We start from the raw sequence: 12225 nt of genomic DNA, 5'->3' as shown, positions 1-12225 counted from the left end.
TGGAGTTGGCCAATGTCACTGTGAGGCCACTTTTGATTATCTTTGGAAAGTCATGATGTTCAGAAGTTCTTGAGGACTGGGAGAAAGCAAATGTCACTCCTATCTTCGAGCAAGTGCAAGGAAGAGGATCCAGACCAGTCTTTCCTCAATCCCTCAAAAGATGATAGAGCAAATAATCCTGGAAAATATTTCCAAACACATGAACAACAAGAAGGTGGCTGAGAGTCATCAGCATGGATTTACAAAGGGGAAATTCATGCCTGATCAACCTGAAGCTTTCCCTTATGAATTGAGTGGCTCAGCGGATGAGGGAAGACTAGTGGAGGTTGTTTATCTTGACCTTAGCATGGCGTTAGACACTGTCTCCCACAATATCCTTGTTCACAAACTGATGAATTACAGACTAGATAACTGGGCAGTGAGGTGGACTGAAAACTGGCTGAACTGTTGGGCTTCAAAGGGTCATGATCAGTGGCACAAAGTCCAGCTGGAGACCAGCCACTAGTGGTGTACTCCAGGTGTCAAAAATGGGGCCAATAATATTTAATATCTTCATTAATGACCTGGATGATGGGACAGAGTAGACCCTCAGCAAGTTTGCAAACAATACGAAACTAGAAGTAGCAGCTTGTACACCAGATGGTTGTGCTGCCATTCAGAGGCACCTGTACAGGCTGGAAAAACCAACCAACATGAACCTCATGGAGTTCAACAGAGGGAAATGCCAAATACTGCACTTGGAGGAGAATAACCCCATGCACCCATACAGGCTGTAGGCCGAACAGCTGGAAAGCAGCTTCGCAGAAAAGGACTGGGGGGTCTTGGTGGACACCAAGGTGGCCAATAGCCTCCTGGGCTGCATTAGGAAGAGTGCTGACAGGAAGGTGAAGGAAGTGACTCAGCACCGGTGAGGCCACTCCTGGAGTCCTGTGTTCAGTTCTGGGCTCCCCAGTACAAGACAGACATGGACATACTGGAGTGATTCCAGTAAAAGGGTCACTAAAATGATAAGGGATTGGACCATCTCTCATATGAGGAGAGGCTGAGGGAGCTGGAATTATTGAGCCCAGAGAAGGCTCAGAGGGATTTTATCGATTTGTATAAATACCTGATGGGAGGGAGTAAACAGACTCAGCTTAGTCGTATCCGGTGGAAGAACAAGTGGCAATAGGTACAAGTTGAAATACAGGAAATTCCATTGAAATACAAGAAAACACCTTTTACTGTGAGTGTGGTGAAACACTGAAACAGAGAGACTGTGGAGTCTCCTTGGACATACTCAAAACCTGATTGCACGGAGCCCTGAGTAACCTGCTCTAAGAAAAGCAGAAGGGTTGGACTAGATGATCTCCCAAGGTCTCTCTCAACCCCAGCAATTCAGTGATTCTAAAAATCTTTCCTATTCTGAACATGAGCTAGAAATGTTTGGCAAAAAAATCTCAGAGGATCAGATAAGAATTAATCCAAATACTGAAAAACCTTAGGTAGGAAAATATCACAGAGAAAGTACGTGACAGCTGGTAAGACAGCGCAAGAGATTGTGTGAGAGTCTGCACGTGAAAGAGCACGACAGAGAATGCAAAAGAGTGCAACAGAGAGAGACCGAGTCCCAAATTCTTTGCAAGCTCCCTTCAGTATGTAAAATTTGTAAAAACAAATATATGTAAAATTTGAGTGGGGTGAACCTGGAAGAACGTGAAGGCTTTGGAAGGCACCTAGTATTGGTCTTCATTAAAAGGGAAAGGAAAAAAAAATCCTGATTATGGACTTAATGACATATTTATGACTTTTAAATAGTTTGTTATAACTGGGATACAAATGCTGATCTTGGAGGATAAACACAGAATATCAGGAAAAAATTGCCTTTAGTCTCTTCTAAGGTTAGCAATAAATGCTTGGGGTGATGGCATGTGTCTCTTAAGAATGGTAGAAGCTTAACTTAAGAAATGTAGAAGCACAATTTCTGCAGGAAAGCAATTAAATGATGTACCCATTTTGTCATCTGACAAAAGTGTGAACATTTTGATCATGTACTACATACAGAAGTTTGAGACGATGAAAAACAGAGGGAAAAGACAGGCATTTTCCATGACCTTACTTATTCATTCATACTAGTAACACAGGAATTTCCTACTGCTAAATGGGAGTTAAATGAGACTGAGTTGCTGCACGCTATTAACATATCTGTGCAGAACTGGCAGGCTGCCTGGAAAAAGCAAATAAGATTTGAGCCCATGTGCTATTCAAATATACCACTATACCACTTCTGCAGAGTGGTATAATACAAACTTGAGTAAGCTGGAAATAGGGCACAAAATTAAGGATTTCCTTTTACTTTAAGCATCTAATGAAATTAAGAAAATAATGCCTAAACAGATTAGCTATTGGATATGTTAGTAAAAAGAGAAACATGACTATTGCATAAACAGAAAAAAATTAACCCCTGATGACGTGGTACAAAAGTTAGAAGTTACACAAAAGGTGAAGCATACCCCCTCAACACCACCAAATTACAAAACCTAAACCCCAGAAACAAATCTCTTCAAGGTATTCTTGTAAGTTTATGTATCTAATCTTGTACTTTCCAGATCCCTGTACATTGTCATCAAATGTCTGACAGTATTGCTTTCTTCATTTAAGATTTGCTATCTCGTCATTGCAAACTCTTCAAAGATACACCCTACAGCCCCATCCAATATGCACCATGCTTTGACAAATTCCCTCTTCCTCAGATTCCAACCGGTCTTTATCACCCCATATCTATAATCCTTCCTTATTCTTCCTTCCAGTCTCTGTTTCCCTACGATTTACAGATTGTTGCTAGCTCATTCAGTGCTGGGAAGCAACTGAGCTGGCCTGGCTGCCAGGTGCCTTCCGACCAGCGAGCCTCCTCCTCTGTCCAGGCCACTTCTCCATGAACCCTGGAAGGGGGAGGAGCGGTGACACTCTTGGAGAAGGTCACGACCAAACCATGTTTCTCCCCTTAACCAGCCAAATTCCCCACTGCCCCCTCCGCCCCGATATTCTTCTGTTTTCTATTTAATAAGTACACATCTGCCATTAATAGGCTGCCTTCACTTTCTTTAAAGAAAACTGTTTAAACTCTTCTTTTATGGCGATTCTTTGAAATACTTTACTACTTTTTCCAATAAACATCAATTTCATATTTTTTAAAATAGTATGACTCACTATTAGCATACTTATAATTATAAGGTTAAAAATAAAAAAAATTACTTTGATATTTATGTAACTTAATATTCCATAATGGAAACATAATTCCATGGCTGAAACAAATGGATCTTTGTTAAAAATTGGACATTAAGAGATTAAAATGTGATTAATTACTTGAGGAAACAAAGACTAGATTTAAAACTCATCTAAGAAGCAAAAACTTTATGCTTTGTATTGTTTTCTGCTTCTTTCTGCTTCTGCTATCTAAAGCTAAGAGTAACTGACAGGAAAAAAGTATCCCAACTTCTTACATACATCACAAAATGCAAATTTATACATTATACCTTTGATAACCTGTTGCAGTGTAAATCACAAAATCATTTCATTTTATTTTTCAAAAAGCAATGAACACACACTTACTCGGCAACAGCCCAGTTCCTCAGCTGTTACTATGACTGTTCCACATTTCTTCCCAGGAATTCCTCTGCAAGAAAATACAACTACATCACCTCATTTCTTTAATATCATTTATGAAAGTTACAACTGACACAGATAAGCACAACGTAAGCTTTCAAGTCACAAAACCAACAGTTTCCCTTTTCTGTCACTTGTCCTGTGTAAAAAACTTGGTTTATCCTAAGTGAATTGGTAAATGAGTTGCATATTTACTCTAACTAGCAAGAAACAAATCAGTTTCAATTTTAAAGGAAATAGCTTAAGTTTAAATGGAGTGAAATGACAATATCAGAAATTCTATTTTCTGCCCTCCCATTGATGTTTTATTTAGAGATGACTCAACAACCTACTGATTTGTGAAAAGCATCCTTTTGCAAGTTTTCCTTAAAACCTAAACTATATTTAAAAATATACACCAGCCTTATTTTACAGTATTTATTCTGAAATGTTTATGAAGACACATAATAATGTCACCATCATATCAGATACAGTATTTGCAAAATAAATTCTAATTCACCCAGACAGCATTTAAAAACATGCTGCTGCAACACCAGAAAGCACAAAATGGATCCTTAGCATAAAGGCCAATATAGGAACAGAAAAGCCACACATAATCTGATAGTATTCAGTGGCAGCAGCCTTTAGGGAGCAGGAGGGTGGAGGGGGAAGTACAAATATTTAGATGCAACTTTTTGTATGATGCTATACTAAAAACGAGAAGTTCTGCAATACCCTAATGTCTATTAGTATGTCCTTAGCATACACCTTGGCAATTACTTCTAGATTCTTTTCAAAACTAATGCTATTGCTTATGCTCATTTTATTTCTAGTTCTTTATTTCTTTACGTCTTTCTTGAAAATAATTAATCATTTGAATAAAATTACTTTCCAAGGAGACATTAAGGTAAAATTATATTTTCAAATTGATAGTATTTTTTAGGCTTTTCTAAGAGAACTAGAGGGCACTCCTGTTCTTCTGTTATGACAAAACATTAATGTAAACATTTACTGCTGATCTTATTTCGCTTATTAGTTTCCTTAATAATTTTGAATTTTTTTTACAGTGCTCTACAACTTTAAATAAGTTTACCAAGACTGTGGTGTAATGAAGAACTGGTGGGAAAATAGTTCTTAAAAGCAGCTAAAAGTTTAGAAATTACGAATAGAGGATCAAATACTGATGCAATTTATGCAAGCTCACTGAAACTCTTGTTTAGAAGTTGATCTTTAAGTCTGTAAGGAATACATCAGAGAATGCTGCTCCTATACTGCTGCAGTCATTTGCCAGTAATCAGAAAGATATATGACTACTCTCCTGGACCTCCTCCGTGCTACATGGCAAGTCTGAATTTCACGAGGAAAACAGTGGATAGGGAAACTATTCAAGTTTTGTTGTGAAATTTTAAACGACGATTTAAATACATACAAAACTTATGGCACTCTTCCATTTAATATGGTGTAACTTTTAAAGTACAATACTTTAAGACCAAACACGCGAATTTTCTTCAAATAACAGAAAAAAAAAAATCTCATCATTCCAAATGTTACACAGTATGATTCATAGTTTTATCAGCATCTTCAAATCATCTGGTTTTAAAGCTGTCACCCTTCAACAGCTCACAACTGAAAATTACCCATTTTAGCCTCTGTAGCAATGGGATATTGAAATTGAAATCTCAGATTTTCAAAAGATGAAAAAGCTGCATTTTTTCTTTTGAACAGTACTTCTTGAAGTTTCAAAAACTTTTGAAATTTGATAGTAAGAGCAGTAGTAGAAATGATTTTGTTATCAGGGTGATATTGACCTTACATGGTAAAATGTTTCAAGAACAAACGACCATGACCCTGGCTTTGACAGGTAAGAAAGAAATAGAAATTAAAAAAATCTGAAGTTCCCAGCACCACAGTTCTGTAGGTTATACCAACTCAAACAGAAGGCACTGGTATCAGAACTACCATTACCTGAACCAAAATTCTTCCTACTGAAGTATTTAAGACCAGTTAACCGTGCCATTAGGGACACATTTGAGACTTAGTCAGGGCAGTGCTAGTACTTTGAAGAAAAAGCATCAAACATTCCTTTGGTATGAAAAGGCAAATAAATTTATCCCACTTCCAAAAGACTATTGTGTCAGATGCTAGATTGTGAAAAGTACGACTCTCATCACCTCCCGAAGACCTGGAGGCCTGAAGTAAACTGTTGATAAGCAAGCCCCATTTCTGACAAACTACTCACCAAACAGTTGCCATTTGATAGAGAACCTTGCGCCACCCTGTCTGCAGTTATAACACATGGCAGTCAACACCTGCCTGTCTCAAACTGAGATTTGCACATGAAGACATTTATGCAAAGACATGCTTCATTTCATCTTATGAACATGAAGGCCAAGGGAGGCCCAACCCCAAGAGATACAGGTGTCTGGAATTATCACTCTGAAGGACGGGGGAAACTGGAGAGGCAATCCCCTGAAGATATTTGGGTGGGTATGTCAGAAAAAAAAAAAAAGGAATTCTTGATTGTTGAGTAGAAATGAAAAGTACATGCAGTATAGTCATATCTGAAAGCACTTGGGGTAAGGTTTGGCTTGACGTATCACCAAGGTTCTTGAGGACACATGCCTTATAAAAGAAGGATAATATTACCATGATGGCTGGCAAAGAGGTGAAATGCTTAATCAAGATTAGCACAGAATTTCTCTATAGAACAAAAAGTTCTCATCCAGGAACTAAAAACTCTACCAAATGACCTCTACAGTTTGTGATGCTATTAAGTATGAACTTTGTATGCTTGTCTTGAGACTACAAGCATGAAAAAAGTACTGGAGCATTTGCAGACACTAAAGAATTTGTTCTCTTACAAATTCCCTTACAAACCATTCATTAAAAAAAAAAAAAAAAAATCCTTAAATGTAAAGTCAGCACCCTGACAAAAACTTCAGTGGTCACAGATCAGCCAAATGGAAAGACCTTTAACTAGCAATTATGCCTTGTGAGAAAATAACAAAATAATTTCAAGTTGGTCTTATCACTGTATGAAAACACAATACTTGAAGATTCAGCATGACAGACCAGTCCTTCCAATTGCCAGGGAAACACTGACTAATACTAGCTTGAAGACGAGCGTGTAAGAGTACCACCTGTTTAAATCCAGAATGGAGTGCCACTGTCCATCTTCTTTAGCTTTAAGAAATAGCTAGTATTGAGCTGCCCTGGAATTGGTTCTATAGCACTGAAGTGACAATACAGAATTTATGTTCAGGCAACCAATTTCTCAGGATAAGTTTCTCTGGAAAGGGTTACAGATCAGGGTTTGTGGGCTAATAATGAGGCAGTTTGCATTGCATAACCACTGTCACCTCCAACACTCAGTGCTAGTTATCCGACAATCACATATAGAAAACGTGCCAGTCTAAGTGTGAATAGGGTGAATAAAGGAAGGTAAAATGTGAGGAAGATCTAAGTTTCAGTGGCTCCTACTGGTTTGAGAGCCCAGAACCTGCAGGTGTTCCGCAGCGATCACCTCTTTCTGGACAGTATTTGAGGGAACAATAATTGGACAGTATTTGAGGGAACAAATAATTTGACTGTTAGAGGAACCGAACAGAAAACCATCATCAAATGAAAGGTCCTCAACAAAACCTGCATGTCTCTAGACAAGATACAGTCTTGAGGGGTAATTATTGTCTCCTTAGAACAAATGATTCCACGATTGAGACACCACATCTCCAGCACCTAGAGAAGTTTGAAAGGACACTCTGAAGACCACTTGGGCTTTAACAAGGACTGAAATGAGGACCTTTCCAGAGTTAGTGAAAAAAAATCGGAGAAAGATGACAATTTACCTGGGAATTCAAACCTGAGAGGTTAAACAGAGCCTCCAATTTTGCAAGCTGAAACTGCAATGAGGCAGAGGATGGAACGTTTTTCAGATCATTCAAAAATTTACAGTCTTATCCCTGAATTTACAGAACCTAGCCCTCTGGCAGTCACAACCACAAATAATAGGATAGGACAAATACATAGGAAGTCCCAATTCCAGGGTTCAGATGTTTTTCTATCAATTATGTTCACAGCAAGATGACAGAAGAAAGAACTTCCCAAAATAGGCCAGCTGGCTCCAGTACAGCCTCATTAGCAGGCAATGGCACTCAGATGTGAATAACTAGCATAGAATGCTCATTAAGCTTTGCAATGGCTCTGCCTCCTCATTAAAGGGAATCCCTACAGGAATGCACTTAGTAATCCTGAAAGAAGCATTGCTCAGAGTTATAAATGTGGCTAGCATCTTCTCTCTAGGAAGACAGAACATGCAAATATCTAATTCTGAATAATGTCTGGGAAGGTGATGCTCTCTTGAGAGAAAAATAAAGCTGTGTCATTTCTGGAAGTAGATACATCTGCACCTCATCCTTTCATGCTAATACAACTGGGACATGCAAGGCCAGTCTGAGTAAATACACATGGAGCTTGTCTTGAGAAGATATTTAATGGATCTAGTAACCCAATAGGTAAAGAGAGTAAACGTTACTGTTAAAATATCAAATTCTCCATTTCACCTGCTTTGTATGACTAAATTTATATTCCAAGAGAAGTTATCCAGAGCAAGTGTTCACCTCTGTACCTGGTCAGTCTGTAAAATAAAGTGCAACACTAAAGTATGTTCTTGAACAAAAACACTCGTAGTCACAGTGATAACAGGCTAGTGCACTAGTACACTGGGAGCAAGAGCCTTCTGTGACAGAGTCTGCATCAAATTCAAAGCCCTTAATGGTGTCAGAGACAGAGAGCGAGGTTCAGGAGACATCTTCATGCCTGCCAAGACCAAATACTATTAGGTTCATGCCTCAGAGGTGTAATCAGCTGGTGCTAGTAAGACCAATGAAACTGCAAGTCATGCCTGTCATGAAGGTGAAGAAGAAAAACGTGTGCGTATAACTTCACTTTCGCACTCACCATGAAGGTTAGTAGCACAGTATGTTTCAGCCTGCCTGACAGACCACTGCAATGGTGACCCTGTAGGCTTGAGATGTTTTACCTTCATTTTGATGAAGGACAAGAGTATCCTTTCATGGTAGACTTTCTAAGGGAACTTTCCAAGGTGATATACAATCTGACTTGGAGTTGGCCAGCTCATGGCAGCCATAGAGTCCTGAATCTCATGAGGCTTTTGTAAATGTCCAAAGTAGATAGATCTGAAGTTTAACCTTCAAGTGTTTCTAATTCTCATTTTGAAAAAAATGACAGAGCTTACTTGAATGCCAATCAGAGAGCGGAATTCAAGCTTCTCAAGCTGCTTAAGTACAAAAAGTGCTACTTCAGTACGGTAGCTGATTGGGACTAAAACAGCACTGGGCGTTCTCTTCTTTGTACATCCGTTGGCACAGAACAGAAAAGGCAAAATGTTAATGAACTTCAGAAATACTGTGAAGAGAAGCAGCTCTCTGATCTCAAGTGACACATCATAAAGAACATTCAAGTTACGTGAATGTGGACTTGACTTTGTAAAGAGAACGGTAAATTCAAAGCAGTAAATATCCTTAGGAACAGAAGCCATGCAATATTGTCAATTGAATTATTGCTATTTGTGTATCCAGAGACATTAAACACACATCTATAAACAAACAATCCTGAAATGTAATGCAATGGTTTAATGAATAATATAAGACAACAAATGTCTCCTAGACACCAAGGTATCCAGACTTCAGAGAGTCCAGAGTGAAAAATCAACCAGGCACAGTTGTCTAGCCACAGCACTGTCAAAAGCACCAATGACAAAATAAAACCTCAACACTGGGAAGAGCTGATAAAAAGTCAGGAACACTTTCTCATTAACATTAACAAATATCTACCCACACCACATATACAAAAAGGAAGGTATATTTCAAAATCTTTCAGGGGGATAACTGATTTGGGTCCATTTAGTAACTGACATACAACAAAGTATCAGAAGTCAGACCTGAATAATGCTTGTATACCCAAGAGAAAATGTATTACACAGGCCCACACAACTGTGAAATAATTAGAAGACCTTTTTTCCATAGAATCTTCTCTGATATCTTTTCCTTTCTCACATCTAATTTCAAACTTTAAACTTCATCTGTTACTCACTTCAGACTTCACTTAACCTGTACCAAGTGATGGCAAACTGCTGAATGGATGATTTTTAATCTACATGTTTAGAATAAATTTCAGGAATTTTCTCAGAGAACAAATGCGTAGTGTGCTGAATAATTTACCACTTTGAAGACAGAGAGAACTATAAAGACCTTCAAGAAGTCAGCAAGATTTGTCTTACTAAATTTCGGTGTCTTCAAAGTCAGCACCTTTCTCTGACCAAGTCACCACAGGCTTCCAGTAAAGTCAACTGACAACTAGTCAAAATAGTCCACGAAGTTGCAACAGTGCAATTCACTGTAGCAGTTGGCATAAGTTAGGCCTAGATAGTGAAAAGTTAGTGAACTTTTTTTTTAGCAGAAGTAAACAAAATAGGGCCAACCTCTTCTCCTGATAGACAGGATAGTGTTTGTGTGTTCAAGTACACAGTGCAACTATGCAACCAACTTGCTCACCATCAAAAACTAAAAACATGTCCAGAACAAGCAGAGGGTGTGTGTCCCCATCCTGAGGTGCTGAGGGTCTCCCGGGACAGCCCTGGTAGGAGCTGGGCGGGGGCTGTTTCTCTAATTGGGTTACTGGAGTTCCCCCACCTGCCTTGTACCAATGTGGTCCTTTGTGGGTGTGGAGATGGGACTTCAGTGGGCTGCAGGGTATCCTGGGATGGGTCTGGAAGTAGCCAGGGCAAGGTACTATTTGGGCTCCTCCACCTGCCATTGTGCCGCTCTTCTCCTTTGTCTGCAGACAAGCTTTTTAATCACATAACCTAACACACCTCTTCTATTATACCACTTACTATACTTGTCCTGAAGGCTATTTCCTGCACAGGTTTTTAAAAGTTTAATATCCAGAATGGGATTAAGAGGAGAACCGCAAAACACTGCTGTCTAATAACCCCAATATTTGCTGAAGTTAACCATTTTGTATGATTGTATTAGAAATCTGATAATCTGATCAGCTGATTCTTCATTGTTTGTTTGTGCGGGGGTTTCTTGCAGGAGCTAGATTACAATTAGCAGTTTCCTACTGTTCCACAGTAGCCATAATCTATTAAACAGCAATTTAACACTCGTAATACTGATGCAGTCAATTTTAGTTTTTTGGGGTTGGCTTTTTTTTTTTTTTTTTTTGTTTCTGTTTTGCCTTTTTTTTTTAACTCTTTTTTTAGTGAAGTTTTATACAATATTTATTTTATTGCAGACAACTTGTGATTAGCTACTGAAATTGAAGGACATCTTAAAAGTTAAGGTTCATCTGCAAACCTTGATAACAACAGAAGGTGACACAGTTTTAAGGTACCTTTTTCCGGGTTTTCAAATTATTTAAGGAAGTGATACAGTGAAGCAGTATTGCTTCTAACATTATGTTACTATGTGCATAGGTGTGGGTTTAAGTTTAAATAGTGTGTTTGTAAGAGTTTTCCCGAGTTATGCTGCAGATACTGAAACCTTCCTCACCTGCGGAGCTGAAGAATTTATTTACCGTTAAAATGAAGTATTTCCCAGTGTGCACAGTCCCACCAATACCAGGAAATAATAAAGAACATGTAGTAACATTAATAGAACTGTCTATGTATAGGACAATTAAGCCCTTGATTTTAAAATAATGTATTTTTTTAAAATACATTATTTTTAAATACATTTAATTTTAAAATTTATTTATTTATTTATTTATTTAAATTTATTTAAAATTTAATTTTAAATACATTTAATTTTAAAATTTAAATTTTAAAAATTTAAAAATTTACTTTAGTGTAAAAAGTACTGGTGTAGTCCTTGAGGAGAGAGGGTGAGGAAGGCAGGAGAGGTTGTGGGGGTGGGGTGGGCAGGGAGGATTACTAGGAACTTGTCATAAAGACTGAGTCTGTAAATACAGTGATCAGGTGACTGAACTATATTTGGAACCCCTCAAAATTCAGGAAAAATGCATTTATTACCAACCTCAATTCTGAATATTACAGAGAATATGAATCATATTGCTAAAGGATGTTGCAGCAGTAATGACTGCAGCACTCATGGAATTCAGCAAGAGAACTAACAGCTTACATTTGTTACAAATCAATTTGAACCATCTCCAGTTGGGTGTAAATTAGGGAAACTAAATCAAAGGCTTATTTTGATAAAACACTAAGTGGAAATGTTTTGCAAAGACTTTTCAAGTTTTTTCACATTACTCAATTTTTCAGCATGAACTGTATGATAAACGAGTCCTGCTGAATAGCTGAAATTTGCCTTTGTACAAAACCCAAATGATTGGAAATAAGACATTTACAGACAGAATTTAGTCAAGGCTAATGGACTGGAAGGGCATAATTACAGGAATGCCTCCCCACAAAGCAGTGCTAGCCAACCCCTGACATTTATGATTCAAAAGCATTTGTTTCAGGTATGCATAAGTCTCAGAAATTCAAGTAGATTAAATACCATTAAAATATTTTCTAAACAAAATATAATTAAAGTTTACCATAGTTTTTGTAATGGAAAT

General features: G+C 38.0%; 1 protein-coding gene across 2 annotated transcripts in view; it reads right to left on the bottom strand.

Moving 5' to 3' along the window:
* Positions 1 to 12225, bottom strand: part of CPNE8 (copine 8) — a 111823-nt gene that overhangs the window by 57635 nt on the left and 41963 nt on the right. The window contains exon 7 of one of the 2 annotated variants that reach the window (XM_087766930.1): positions 3592 to 3655. The exons of the other annotated variant lie outside the window; for it this stretch is intronic. Within the exon in view, the coding sequence (XP_087623056.1) occupies positions 3592 to 3655 (64 nt within the window). The remainder of the gene's footprint in view (positions 1 to 3591; positions 3656 to 12225) is intronic. 2 annotated transcript variants of the gene reach the window in all.

The sequence above is a fragment of the Nipponia nippon genome, unplaced genomic scaffold (genome assembly GCF_047370975.1).
Source record: "Nipponia nippon isolate SJK-2023a ecotype South Korea unplaced genomic scaffold, ASM4737097v1 scaffold_3, whole genome shotgun sequence".
NCBI classification, from domain to species: domain Eukaryota; kingdom Metazoa; phylum Chordata; class Aves; order Pelecaniformes; family Threskiornithidae; genus Nipponia; species Nipponia nippon.
Note: the sequence above shows the minus strand (reverse complement) of the source record. Positions and strands in the feature narration are given on the sequence as shown.